We start from the raw sequence: 16,100 nt of genomic DNA, 5'->3' as shown, positions 1-16,100 counted from the left end.
TCTTATTTGTTTATTTATAATGCATTATAGACCTTCATAAAAGATTGGTATGCGCATGCGCGGAGGGACCAGTCATTGTAGTCCAAGGGGAGTAATCATTTTTTTATTATCGGCGGGTAATTATAGCGAGAAGTGGTATAAGCCTTATGTAGTTTGTTTCACCTAGCAGGTAAGTATGATGCTCGGAGATAATCCTCTCACAATGAGAAAGGATATAATCATTAATGTTATTTAATCCTGCAGCTACATTAACAAATATGCTGGTAGAGTATACCTTGCAGAAAAAATATATTATGTAAATATTTTGATTAACTGTTTCGTGGGATGCGACTTTTCAATGGTATTTTCATTTTTAGTCTTTCTGGTGGTTTCTTTCTATATGTACAGATAAATTATAACCCGTTCTTTAAAATAAAAGCGATACAATGTTAAGTAACCGACGTCTGTCAATCTTGACCTGTCTCTCTCTTTTTTATACCATCTAGATTCAGAATGGTATATAGCCACCATGGATCGACCACCGTCGTGCGCCGTCCGCTATTTTTAAACGTATCTATCCCATTTTACTGTCAATAAATGTCTGCTCAGGTACAGCTGGTGAGATACTTATATTGAATCGTTCTGAGATGTTCCTGGCCAAGTGATGTTATTTTTCAAGTCAGTTGTGAATTCCAAAATGGCAGTCATAGCCACTATTTAAAAAGTCCTTCAAAATTTCTAATTTTCACTGCCATTTCGTAGCATGATTGCGCAATATCAAAAATGAAAGAAAATAAATTTGTTTATCAGATCTTCAGTCAAGATTTTTTAGTTATGCTTTATTATGAAATTTTAATAAAATCTTTATTGAAACCGTTGAAGGTTTAAGTTTGTTTTTTAAAGTTGTACCGGTAGTGTTGAAAATTTTCTCCGTGTATCTTCATCAATGTTGGTTCAATTATTTCTGCGTCTTATTTATGTCAGGTTTCTGATTCTGATTGAGGGGCAGGTGCGGTAATAAAACAGTTTTTAAAACTTGAGATGCTTGTTTGTCATTTTTAATTATATAAATATCCTTGAGGATAATAAAATGTTAGGATACCTCATTGTTACAATCCTAAATACCTCAAAACTATGTTTATTATAAATTGAACACTCGTTTCATACCATGTTTTATAGAATAAAACTTTTTCTGCAGTTTTATCTTATAAGCTTAAATTGAGAATTTTAGTCATCTCCAATCGTGAAATGTGAAATATCTAAAAACTTGGTGACTTAATCGCTTACCTAGATAAATATTGCACAGTCCTATAATTTATTAAATTGGATAGAATATATGTCTTTCAAAAATATTTTCAAGCCATCATCATTATATGATGAACTATTCAAATCGCCTGCTGCACGTCCTTTTCGTTTGTAAACAATTCTTGTTACCGCTATTACGTCTAGCATGAGACTAACCTTGTTGCCATCAATGGGAGTTAATGTGGTTACAGGTGGCATTGTTGTGTCGATTCTGGAGTTGTGCTGTGTGTGATAGAAACATAGTTGTATGTAATAATCACCACGATCATCCGACGATGTTTTCATCGCCTTGTAATTTGACATTTTCAGAATCAATGGATACCCACATGATAATCGTATGTAAAACCATGGCATATCGCAGACTATAGGACAAGACAATCAAACACTTATCGAAATAAAGCACAAAGCACTACACTAGAAGTCACATATCTCACAAGTAGGTCTTAGCTTCACTCCCTAATTTCCTTATCAAACTTAAAATAGTCTCATTATATTTATATATATTCATTTTTCTTACATTTACACGTTTTTTCTTGCTGGGTATCAATTTAGGTACACGCATTAAAACTGAAAGATTCAACACATGCTTTCAATCGTTCTATCAGTAAATATATACGCAGTGTTATAACAAAACCAAAAAGCATCAAACTAAAGATTTATGCACTTTTTCAAAACACAAAAGAAAAAATGAAAATCGCCAAGCAACCGATATGGTATTAAGAGAGATATGCGTATATTAGTACCAATTTGGCTACAATCAAGGTTGGGGTAATTAAAAATGGTAATTGTAATTAATTGCAATTAATTACATTTTTTCAAGTAATTGAAAGTAATTTGTAATTAAGAAATATTTCAATTACATGTAATTGTAATTGTAATTAATTACATTATAAAAATGTGTAATTAACAATTACATTTCAATTACTTTTCAATTACATTTATATATTTACTAATGTCTAAATAATTACCAAGATTAATGAATGCATGACATTTATTTGGCTATGTAGAAATTTAAACAGGTAACATATGTGAGACAGTAACCATAGTATACAGTATAGTATAGGTACCTGTAGTTTACCCCTCAAGCAATATACAAGTTTGAAGTTGTGAACACAAAAGCCTGTGATTACAACTCACAAAGGTCTTGCTTATATAACACCTGTTGATCACCTAATTAGCAAATCTAATGAAGGCAAAAATAAAGATGATAGTTCAGATATGTCTTCACTGCCCCTGCCAAGAAAATTATAATTAACAGAAGACTTTTTTACAGTTTTCTTCCCACTATATAAATAACACTGTTACGAAAGAGACACAACTGAGGTCTTAAATGCAATGAATTGTAGGCATCTACATTAGTGAAGATTGCACAGAGAAATATTGTGACCCATTAAAGTCCTTGAAAGATTATTCTTGCAGATTTCTAAATTCGTCTTTTTTAGCTAGCAAGTACTTAGCTATGCCAGCCACTTCAGCTCCAGTAGAGAGATTGTTTAGTGTTAATTTCTGGCAAAGTATTCCGACCAGACAGATACAGACTGTCTGATGATGATTTTGAGATGCTAATGATGATAAAATGCAATAAAAAATATGAATACCTTGTACATAAAGCTGACGCATTTGACAATATTACTGCTAGGTCCAAATGTAAAAATGTACATGTAAAACAAATACACCCTACCAATACTCAATTGTACCTTGCGGTTTATGTGAAGTGAACATGTGTTCTATCAGAATTTACTGATATCGACTTATTATATCTGTATAACTGCTACAGTGTATGATTATACAAATGTGTATATGCAATGACGTATATCTCACTTATAAATCCTTGGTATAAACATGTAAAAAACATATTAAGAAAATGTAATGTGTAATTGTAATTAATTACTTTTTGAATGTAATTGTAATTGTAATTAATTACATTTACAAAACTGAGTAATTGCAATTGTAATTGTAATTGAGTTTTGACCAAGTAATTGTAATTAATTACATTTACAAAACTGAGTAATTGTAATTTGTAATTGTAATTGAGTTTTGACCAAGTAATTGTAATTGTAATTAATTACATTACAATGTAATTGACCCCAACCCTGGCTACAATAGCCTAGTAAATTAGTTATTCTGTCATTGAAGTTAAAAAATTTCGATGTATAAAGTATGGTTTGATCAAGAAATGAAAATACAGTAATATGAAGTTTATTCCGGCTTTATCCGTCTCCGTCTAGTTGGATTTTTAATACACTTCACTACCTGGAACTACACTTGTAAATCAATGTCCTTGTTGCTGGCTTGTTATCGTTCAAGAATTGTCCAATCGTCGGTAAAAACTGGTAAGTTTTGATAACTAGTCTTCTGAAAGAGAACTTTCATTACCATATCAAAGTGATGTCGAAATATATCTAAAACTATCTAGTATACTAAACAAGAGTTACAGATGTACTATCTAAATTCTCTGCGCTCGCCATACAGGTAAAATTAAAAAAAAAATCAGCCTAGTGTAACTACATGTATTATGATGTACTGTGGTCATTGTTCATAGTTTGAAGTGTGTGTTGGATATATTTGTCTTGAAACCTAATATTAATCATTTATATTATATGTTCTTCTTCTGGTTACGTATACGGAATATGCTTCACATATCGAAAGTGAAAGTACCTTCTTTGAAGTTGACAATATTTTGCGAAACCGTTACATATATTCACCGATTTAAACTTGCCTTCAATATCATATAACAAACATTGATTATACATTCGGTAATGATCAACCATACATATTTATTAAAAACTGGTCAGTAAAATCGCTTCTAGTGACAAGATATAATAATTATATAGTTTTATACTGAAGTTATGGCCTATAATCTCTTTATCTATATGGAGTATACTTATCCCTATAAACTGTAAATACCTACAGCCTGTAAATACCTACAACCTGTAAATAACTTCATCCTAAAAATACCTACAGCCTTTAAATACCTTCATCCTGCAAATATCTACAGCATTTAAATACTTACAACCTGTAAATCGATACAGCCTGTAAATCACTACAGCCTGTAAATCACTACAGACTGTAAATCACTACAGACTGTAAATCACTACAGACTATCAATCACTACAGCCTGTAAATCACTACAGACTGTAAATCACTACAGACTTATATCACTACAGACTGTAAATCACTACAGACTATAAATCACTAGAGACTGTAAATCACTACAGACTGTAAATCACTACAGACTATCAATCACTACAGCCTGTAAATCACTACAGACTGTAAATCACTACAGACTTATATCACTACAGACTGTAAATCACTAGAGACTGTAAATCACTACAAACTGTAAATCACTACAGACTGTAAATCACTACAGACTGTATATCACTACAGCCTGTAAATCACTACAGACTGTAAATAACTACAGACTGTAAATCACTACAGACTGTAAATCACTACAGACTGTATATCACTACAGACTGTAAATCACTACAGACTATCAATCACTAAAGACTGCAAATCACTACAGACTTTAAATCACTACAGACTGTAAACCACTACAGACTGTAAATCACTACAGACTGTAAATCACTACAGACTATAAATCACTACAGCCTGTAAATCACTACAGACTGTAAATCACTACAGACTGTAAATCACTACAGACTGTAAATCACTACAGACTGTAAATCACTACAGACTGTAAATCACTACAGACTGTAAATCACTACAGACTGTAAATCACTACAGACTATCAATCACTAAAGACTGTAAATCACTACAGACTGTATATCACTACAGACTGTAAATCACTACAGACTGTATATCACTACAGACTGTAAATCACTACAGACTATCAATCACTAAAGACTGTAAATCACTACAGACTGTAAATCACTACAGACTGTATATCACTACAGACTGTTAACCACTACAGACTGTAAACCACAACAGACTGTATATCACTACACTGTAAATCACTACAGAATATCAATCACTACAGACTGTAAATCACTTCAGCCTGTCTTTCACAACAGACTGTATATCACTACAGACTGTTAACCAATACAGACTGTAAATCACTACAGACTGTAAATCACTACAGACTGTAAACCACAACAGACTGTATATCACTACAGCCTGTAAATCACTACAGAATATCAATCACTACAGACTGTAAATCACTTCAGCCTGTCTGTCACAACAGACTGTATATCACTACAGACTGTTAACCACTACAGACTGTAAATCACTACAGACTGTAAATCACTACAGACTATAAATCACTACAGCATGTTAACCACTACAGCCTTTAAACCACTACAGCCTGTAAACCACTACAGCCTATAAATTGCTAACCCGTTAATCACTTCATCCCAAAAATACCTACAGTCTGTAAATACCTACAACATTTAGATACATACAGCCTGAAAATACCTACAACCTGTTAATTTCTACCTGTAAATACATATAATCTGTAAATTTCGGTACATGAACGACAACTAATGAATTATTGTTTTTCACGTCTCATATTCAGTTATATTTCAAAAAATATTTATTTTGAGACTTTGGATTTCTGTTTGAAAGTAATAATTGCAGTTGATTACTACTGACTAGAAACCAAATGATAGAAAAAAAACAAGATGGTAAAAGTATACTACCAAAGTACCTTTTACTGAGAAAAAAGGTAGTACGAAATATTTGAAAACGTTTACAAACGTGAGGAACATGCGTACCTTTGCTGCAGCATGTAATTAATTTTTTTTGACGTTTTCAATGTATGCTTTACATCTAGAGTTCAAGGAATAAATTCTGTTTAAAAAATCCAGTGCATAGTATGAGTTCAGCCAGTGGTTCTTTACCCGAAGAGTTTTACAATTTAAGCATACGTGTCATAAAATGTAAAAAAAAAAATATGATGAAATCATCACTGTCACACTGCACTTTGTTTTTTCAGATTCACTTTCAGAACAAAATGGCGGAAGACGGGCATCTACAGGAAAGTGACAACACTTCAACAATACAATGTCGTCTGCTCGACTGTCCTATTTGTCTGGAGCAGATGCTACAACCGAAGTCTCTTCCTTGTCTACATTCCTTCTGTGAGGAATGTCTCGGTACCTACATCGTCACAGACTTATCAGGTGAGATGGCGGCCGCGACCTCCTTCCCCTGTCCTGTTTGTAGGAAGATCACATCACCAGTCGATCCCTCTGAGACTAAGGAGACTTGGGCACGACAGTTTCCATCCAACAGTCTCGTCAAATATGCCAACATACCTCACGATACAAAACAATTCTGTGGGCTTTGTAAAAGGACCAAAAATATTGATGTACTCGCTACATATTTGTGTAAACAGGACGACACGCTGTTTTGTAATTCTTGTAAGATAAATGCACATGACTACTTACACAAGATATGTGATACTGTACCTATCGATGACATGGCTCTGGCACCTACCTTTCCAAACATTTGTTCTACACACAACGAGAAAATGGAGTGGTACTGCAAGGACCATAAGTTAATCAGGTGTAATAAATGTATTATCACAGAACACCGGCGGTGTGACGCAGTAATGACTGTGACAGAATTCTGTGAAAAACAGACGGAACACTCCAATCTGTACAAGATTGGCCTGTCTCTCGGAATGGCGGTTAAATGTATGGAGCTGATGATAAAAACGTGTGATGACCGGGACGAGTCCATGAAACAAAACCAGGATGTTGGATTAAAGAGTATTTCGGACCTACGACGAAGAATCGACGCCCATCTCGACAAGAAGCAAAAGGAGATAACTCAGGAACTTATATCAAAATGCAAAGCTGAGAAAGCTAAGGTTGATGTTACCAGGCAAAACTGTAATAGGCTGAAGGCTGCCATTCAGAGTACAAGAGAAGCGTCAATGACAGCAGACAAGAGGAAAGATCATATCAAGAGAATACAACTGTTCCATCGTGGTCAGACAGAGATACGAGCCTGTAACGATCTGATTGACGAGTTATCCTCCAAGTCAGTCACTATAAAACATGACACTGACAGCGTTAAATTCACCCAGAAAAGCCCTATGTCCCTTGGACAAATCCTTGTCATGGAGCAACCGTGCAACTTTCCTGACGGAGTCGAGTATATACAAAGCCATGATAAACTGTCTTATAGCGGAGTGAAGAAATTAAGGCAATTTGACTGTGCTACTTCGGGAGGAGTGGTATTGATGTCTACTGGAAACATAGTTGTGAATGATTGTAATAACAATAGTCTGAAATTGTTGTCATCTCAAGGAGAGTGTTTGAGTTTTCTCACAATCAACGGCACCCAAAGCGATGTATGTTTAGTTGAAGATAGCACAGTAGCGGTCGCTGCGTCTGAGTCTTACTTTTCAACCGGTATACATATCGTGAAAGTACAGGACTCCGTACTGACCCTTTCGTCTGTTATAAGGATGAAAGAAAAGTGTCATGGTATAACCTTTGTAGATGGGGCGTTCATAGTGAGTACACCAAAAGATGTGTATAGAGTAGGAATGGACGGTAAATCACAAAAGGTGGACCAGCTACCTAACAACTGTTACCATCTCGTCTCCTGTCCAAACCAAAAAGGTACATTCGCCAGTCTGTCAACGTCTAAAGCGATTGACGCTAAAGCGATTGACGCCGTCGTTACCAAACTGTCGACAGAAGTCCAGACTTGTATCATGCGTGTCGGATTGGTCAAGAATGGGATGGGGATAGACATGGACCGTGATGGGAATCTGTATGTATGTGGTCAAAGGTCAAACAACGTGGTACAGATGTCTCCGGACGGGACACGGATCAGAGAACTGCTGACGTCAAAGGATGGGATCGACAGCCCCAGAGCTATATCTGTATGGGGTGATAAATTCGTAGTAACGAACGAATCATTAGAAAACAGGAACTGTATAGATGTGTACCAGCTCTTCTGATGTATATTTCACGTCTCCTGGTGAACAGGAACTGTATAGATGTGTACCAGTTCTTCTGATGTATATTCCACGTCTCCTGGTGAACAGGAACTGTATAGATGTGTACCAGCTCTTCTGATGTATATTCCACGTCTCCTGGTGAACAGGAACTGTATAGATGTGTACCAGCTCTTCTGATGTATATTCCACGTCTTCTGGTGAACAGGAACTGTATAGATGTGTACCAGCTCTTCTGATGTATATTCCACGTCTCCTGGTGAACAGGAACTGTATAGATGTGTACCAGCTCTTCTGATGTATATTCCACGTCTTCTGGTGAACAGGAACTGTATAGATGTGTACCAGCTCTTTTGATGTATATTCCACGTCTTCTAGTGAACAGGAACTGTATAGATGTGTACCAGCTCTTCTGATGTATATTCCACGTCTTCTGGTGAACAGGAACTGTATAGATGTGTACCAGCTCTTCTGATGTATATTCCACGTCTCCTGGTGAACAGGAACTGTATAGATGTGTACCAGCTCTTCTGATGTATATTCCACGTCTCCTGGTGAACAGGAACTGTATAGATGTGTACCAGCTCTTCTGATGTATATTCCACGTCTTCTGGTGAACAGGAACTGTATAGATGTGTACCAGCTCTTCTGATGTATATTCCACGTCTCCTGGTGAACAGGAACTGTATAGATGTGTACCAGCTCTTCTGATGTATATTCCACGTCTTCTGGTGAACAGGAACTGTATAGATGTGTACCAGCTCTTCTGATGTATATTCCACGTCTTCTGGTGAACAGGAACTGTATAGATGTGTACCAGCTCTTCTGATGTATATTCCACGTCTCCTGGTGAACAGGAACTATATAGATGTGTACCAGCTCTTCTGATGTATATTCCACGTCTCCTGGTGAACAGGAACTGTATAGATGTGTACCAGCTCTTCTGATGTATATTCCACGTCTCCTGGTGAACAGGAACTGTATAGATGTGTACCAGCTCTTCTGATGTATATTCCACGTCTTCTAGTAAACATGAACTGTATAGATGTGTACCAGCTCTTCTGATGTATATTCCACGTCTTCTGGTGAACATGGAACTGTATAGATGTGTACCAGCTCTTCTGATGTATATCTCCACGTCTCCTGTGAACAGGAACTGTATAGATGTGTACCAGCTCTTCTGATCGATGTATATCCTCACGTCTTCTAGTGAACAGGAACTGTATAGATGTGCACCAGCTCTTTTGATGTATATTCCACGTCTTCTAGTGAACAGGAACTGTATAGATGTGTACCAGCTCTTTTGATGTATATTCCACGTCTTCTGGTGAACAGGAACTGTATAGATGTGTACCAGCTCTTTTGATGTATATTCCACGTCTTCTAGTGAACAGGAACTGTATAGATGTGCACCAGCTCTTTTGATGTATATTCCACGTCTTCTGGTGAACAGGAACTGTATAGATGTGTACCAGCTCTTCTGATGTATATTCCACGTCTCCTGGTGAACAGGAACTGTATAGATGTGTACCAGCTCTTCTGATGTATATTCCACGTCTCCTGGTGAACAGGAACTGTATAGATATGTACCAGCTCTTCTGATGTATATTCCACGTCTTCTGGTGAACAGGAACTGTATAGATGTGTACCAGCTCTTCTGATGTATATTCCACGTCTTCTGGTGAACAGGAACTGTATAGATGTGTACCAGCTCTTCTGATGTATATTCCACGTCTTCTGGTGAACAGGAACTGTATAGATGTGTACCAGCTCTTCTGATGTATATTCCACGTCTCCTGGTGAACAGGAACTGTATAGATGTGTACCAGCTCTTCTGATGTATATTCCACGTCTTCTGGTGAACAGGAACTGTATAGATGTGTACCAGCTCTTCTGATGTATATTCCACGTCTCCTGGTGAACATGAACTGTATAGATGTGTACCAGCTCTTCTGATGTATATTCCACGTCTTCTGGTGAACAGGAACTGTATAGATGTGTACCAGCTCTTCAGATGTAATAGTTCCACGTCTTTCTGGTGAACAGGAACTGTATAGATGTAGATGTACCAGCTCTTCTGATGTAAATTCCACTTCCACGTTCTGGTGAACAGGAAACTGTATAGATGTGTACCAGCTCTTCTGATGTATATTCCACGTCTTCTGGTGTAACAGTGAACTGTATAGATAGATGTGTACCACGCTCGTGAACAGGAACTGATGTATATTCCACGTCTTCTAGTGAACAGGAACTGTATAGTCGTGTGTACCAGCTCTTCTGATTGTATATTCGACGTCTCCTGGTGAACAGGAACTGTATAGATGTGTACCAGCTCTTCTGATGTATATTCCACGTCTTCTGGTGAACAGGAACTGTATAGATGTGTACCAGCTCTTCTGATGTATATTCCACGTCTCCTGGTGAACAGGAACTGTATAGATGTGTACCAGCTCTTCTGATGTATATTCCACGTCTTCTGGTGAACAGGAACTGTATAGATGTGTACCAGCTCTTCTGATGTATATTCCACGTCTCCTGGTGAACAGGAACTGTATAGATATGTATGTGTACCCAGCTCTCTTCTGATGTATATTCCACGTCTTCTGTGTGAACAGGAAAACTGTAATAGATGTTGTTACCAGTTCTTTCTGATGTATATTCCACGTCTCATGGTGAACATGAACTGTATAGATTGTACCAGCTCTTCTGATGTATATTCCACGTCTTCTGGTGAATCAGGAACTGTATAGATGTGTACCAGCTCTTCTGATGTATATTCCACGTCCTCCTGGTGAACCAGGAACTGTATAGATGTTGTACCAGCTCTCTTCTGATGTATATTCCACGTCTCCTGGTGAACAGGAACTGTAATAGATGTGTACCCACTCTTCTGATGTATATTCCACGTCTCATAGAACAGGAACTGTATAGATGTGTACCAGCTCTTCTGATGTATATTCCACGTCTCCTGGTGAACAGGAACTGTAATAGATGTGTTACCAGCTCTTTTGATGTATATTCCACGTCTTCTCTGGTGAACAGATGAACTGTATACTCTACGTCTCATGGTGATGTATAGATGTGTACCAGCTCTTCTGATGTATATTCCACGTCTTCCTGGTGAACAGGAACTGTATAGATGTGTACCAGCTCTTCTGATGTATATATCCACGTCTTCTGGTGAACAGGAACTGTATAGATGTGTGTACCAGCTCTTCTGATGTATATTCCACGTCTCCTGGTGAACAGGGAACTGTATAAGATGTGTACCACCCCCCGCTCTTCTGATGTATATTCCACGTCTCCTGGTGAACAGGAACTGTATAGATGTGTGTACCAGCTCTTCTGATGTATATTCCCACGATCTCTCCTGGTGAACAGGAACTGTATATATGTGTACCAGCTCTTCTGATGTATATTCCACGTCTCCTGGTGAACAGGACTGTATACCAGATGTGTACCCAGCTCTTCTGATGTATATTCCACACTTCTGTCTTCTGGTGAACAGGAACTGTATAGATGTGTACCAGCTCTTCTGATGTATTATTCCCACGTCTCCTGGTGAACAGGAAACTGTATAGATGTGTACCAGCTCTTTTGATGTATATTCCACGTCTTCTGTATGAACAGGAACTGTATAGTCTCCTGGTGAATAGGAACTGTATAGATGTGTACCAGCTCTTCTGATGTATATTCCACGTCTCCTGGTGAACAGGAACTGTATAGATGTGTACCAGCTCTTCTGATGTATATTCCACGTCTCACTGGTGAACAGGAACTGTATAGTATAGTGTATGGGGAACAGGAACTGTATAGAATATGTACACAGCTCTTCTGATGTATATTCCACGTCTTCTGGTGAACAGGAACTGTATATAGATGTGTACCAGCTATATTTCTGAACATGTATATTGGTACCACGTCTCCTAGGTGAACAGGAACTGTATAGATGTTGTGTACCAGCTCTTCTGATGTATATTCCATGTCTTCTGGTGAACAGGAACTGTATAGATGTGTACCAGCTCTTCTTGATGTATATTCCACGTCTTCTAGTGAACAGGAACTGTATAGATGTGTACCAGCTCTTCTGATGTATATTCCACGTCTCCTGGTGAACAGGAACTGTATAGATGTGTACCAGCTCTTCTGATGTATATTCCACGTCTTCTGGTGAACAGGAACTGTATAGATGTGTACCAGCTCTTCTGATGTATATTCCACGTCTCCTGGTGAACAGGAACTGTATAAATAGATGTGTACCAGCTCTTCTGATGTATATTCCACGTCTCCTGGTGAACAGGAACTGTATAGATGTGTACCAGCTCTTCTGATGTATATTCCACGTCTCCTGGTGAACAGGAACTGTATAGATGTGTACCAGCTCTTCTGATGTATATTCCACGTCTCCTGGTGAACATGAACTGTATAGATGTGTACCAGCTCTTCTGATGTATATTCCACGTCTTCTGGTGAACAGGAACTGTATAGATGTGTACCAGCTCTTTTGATGTATATATTGGTAAACCTGTTTAGATGTGTAACCACGTGTATAAAACTCCGTGGTGCTAAGTGAACAGGAACTGTATAGATATGTACCCAGCTCTTCTGATGTATATTCCACGTCTTCTCTGGTGAAACAGGAACTGTATAGATGTGTACCAGCTCTTCTGATGTATATTCCACGTCTCACTGGCGAGACAGGAAACTGTATAGATGAGTGTACCCAGCTCTTGTGATGTATATTGTCCACGTCTCCTGGTGAACATGAACTGTATAGATTTGTTCACCAGCTCTTCTACCCAGCTCTTCAGGATGTATATTGTGTCACCACGATCATCTAGTGAATGAACAGGAACTTTATAGATATGAAGCCAGCTGCTACTATCTGATGTATATTCCACGTCTCACTGTTGAACAGGAACTGCTAATATAGATGTGTACCAGCTCTTTCTGATGTATATCCCACGTCTCCTGGTGAACAGGAACTGTATAGATGTGTACCAGCTCTTCTGATGTATATTCCACGTCTTCTGGTGAACAGGAACTGTATAGATGTGTACCAGCTTTCTTCTGATGTATATTCCAGTCACGTCTCCTTGGTGAACAGGAAACTGTATATATGTGTACCAGCTCCCTTCTGATGTATATTCCACGTCTACCTGGTGAAACAGGAACTGTATAGATGTGTGTACCAGCTCTTCTGATGGGTATATTCCACACCACACGTCTCCTGGTGAACATGAACTGTATATAGATGGTGTATCAATTTCTTCTGATGTATATTCCACGTCCTCCTAGTGAAAACAGGAACTGTATAGATGTGGTAACCAGCGTCTTCTGATGTATATTCCACGTCTTCTGGTAAACAGGAACTGTATAGATGTGTATCAATTCTTCTGATGTATATTCCACTCTCCTAGAGTGAACAGGAAACTGTATAGGATGTGAACCAGCTCTTACTGATGTATATTCCAACCACGTTCTCCTGGCTGACATGAACAGGAACTGTATAGATGTTGTGTACCAGCTCTTCTGATGTATATTCCACGTTGCTCATGGTGAACAGGAACTGTAATAGATGTGTACCAGCTCTTCTGATTGTATATTCCACGTTCCACAGGAACTGTCTTCTCTTCTGATGTATATTTTTGCACGTCTCCCTGATTGTGAACAGGAACTGTGTAATAGATGTGTACCAGCTCTTCTGATGTACTATTCCACGTCTCATGGTGAACAGGAATCTGTATATAGATGTGTACCAGCTCTTTCTGGATGAATATTCCACGTCTCCTGGTGAACAGGAACTGTATAGATGTGTACCAGCTCTTTATAAATCTGATGGTTGTAAACTCCACGTCTCCTGATGTGAACAGGAAACTGTATATGTATATGTTTGTACCAGCTCTTCTGATGTATATTCCACGTCTCCTGGTGAACAGGAAACTGTATAGAATGTGTACCAGGGACTCTTCTGATGTATATATCCACGTCTCCTGGTGAACAGGAACTGTATAGATGTGTACCAGCTCTTCTGATGTATATTCCACGTCTCCTGGTGAACAGGAACAGTATAGATGTGTACCAGCTCTTCTGATGTATACTTTCCACGTCCTCCTGGTGAACATAGGAACTGTATAGATATTGATGTGTACCCGGTCTTCTGAATGTATATTTCCACGTCTCCTGGGTGAACAGGAACTGTATAGGTATGTACCTGTACTTCTGATGTCTTCTGTCTCATGGTAAATATGAACTGTATAGATTGTGTACCAGTCTATTGAGTAAATCTCTACGTCTCTGTTAACAGGAACTATAGATGTGTAATAGCTCTTCTGATGGTATAACTCCACGTCTCGATGTTTAAAAGGAAACTGTATAGATGTGTACCAGTGTCTTTCTGATTGTATATTCAGGTCTCAACTGGATTTATGATACAGGGATTGTATGATAATAGATGTGTACAAGTTGTTCTTGATGTATATTTCACGTCTCTCTGGTAAAACAGGAACTGTATAGATGCTGTACCCAGCTCTTCTGATGTATATTCCAATCTCTGGTGACGTTATAGGATCAGATGGTAATACAGGATAAAATTCCATCATCTCCTGTATAGATGTTAGATTTTCTCCAGCTCTTCTAGAATGCCTATATTCTCTACGTCTTTTCTGGTTAACAGGAACTGTATAGATGTGTACCAGACTACTTTGATGTATATTTCTAAGTCTCATGGTTAACAGGAAATGTATGATGTGTACAGGTTTGATGTATAGCTCTAATGTGTACCAGCTGCTATTCTGTACTAACTTTATGAACTATCCCACGTCTTCTGGTGAACAGGAAATGCTAGTAGATATGTACCAGCTCTTCATTTATGTATATTCCACGTTCTTCTACTGAGTGAACAGGAACTGATCAGATATAGATGTGTACCAGGTCTTGCTGGCTTAGTATATTTTCCACGTCTTCTATCGTGGAGAAGTTAGGAACTGGTATAGATAGATGTGTACCAAGCTCTTCTGATGTAATTCCACCGTCTCCTAGGTGAACAGGCCTAGATGTGTACAGCTCTTCTGATGTATATTCCAACGTCTCATAAAACTCATTAGAAGTGTAGATGTGTACCAGCGTCTTTTGATGTATATATCACGTCGTCTGGTGAACATAACTGTAAATGCTGATATAGATGTCTTTGAGGCATACCAGGGTGAACAAGAATTCTGATGTATATTCCAGTTCGTCTTCTGTAGGTTAAATTCAGGTAAAATATGCGGTGTATAGATGTGTACCAGATTCTTCTGATGTATTATTCCACGTCTGTGGTGAACATGTAGCCTAGCTGTATTTAGATGTGGTACCAACATATTCTTCTGATATATATGACGTCAGATACGTATGTCTGGTTGAACATGGAACATATAAGATGTGTATCAGCTCGTCTGATGAATGATATTATATAATCCTAATACTCATCTTGAATGTGAACAGGAAACTGTACTAGATGGATGTGTCTGAGCTCTTCTGATGTATGCATCCACGTCTTCTGGTGGAAGGGAACTTGTAGCATATGTTGGACCAACTCTAGTAACTATATTCCACGTCTCCTGAAACTGATTACATAATTCCGAGGTAGTGTACCAGCTCTGTTATGTATATTCCACCGTCTTCTGAAGAACAGGAACTGCTATAGATGTGTGTACTGGTTCTTCTGATGTATATCCCACGTTACTTTGCTATGTGAACAGGTACTGTATATATGTGTACCATGCAACTTCTGATGTATATCCACGTCTCCATGGTTGGATTAAAAAAAAGTGACTCATCAATTGCATAATAATTAATGTTTCCAATCTACTTTATCAAAATTAAATACATTTCCACTTACGTT

The 16,100-nt window shown here is 38.0% G+C and overlaps 1 protein-coding gene across 1 annotated transcript; it reads left to right on the top strand.

Annotated features, from left to right (window-relative positions):
- The first annotated feature begins 3,536 nt into the window (after positions 1 to 3,536).
- On the top strand, positions 3,537 to 9,241 carry LOC138334310 (uncharacterized). Its single transcript, XM_069282951.1, has 2 exons — positions 3,537 to 3,617; positions 6,236 to 9,241. Exon 2 carries the CDS (start codon positions 6,254 to 6,256, stop codon positions 8,216 to 8,218), a length of 1,965 nt encoding a protein of 654 aa, XP_069139052.1. The 5' UTR covers positions 3,537 to 3,617; positions 6,236 to 6,253; the 3' UTR covers positions 8,219 to 9,241.
- Positions 9,242 to 16,100: the final 6,859 nt, after the last annotated feature.

This window comes from Argopecten irradians, chromosome 11 (assembly GCF_041381155.1).
Source record: "Argopecten irradians isolate NY chromosome 11, Ai_NY, whole genome shotgun sequence".
Taxonomy (NCBI): domain Eukaryota; kingdom Metazoa; phylum Mollusca; class Bivalvia; order Pectinida; family Pectinidae; genus Argopecten; species Argopecten irradians.
Note: the sequence above shows the minus strand (reverse complement) of the source record. Positions and strands in the feature narration are given on the sequence as shown.

Bases quoted from the DNA above. Each gene is read 5' to 3' on its own strand.
- LOC138334310 (XM_069282951.1), top strand. From the start codon at position 6,254: ATGGCGGAAGACGGGCATCTACAGGAAAGTGACAACACTTCAACAATA.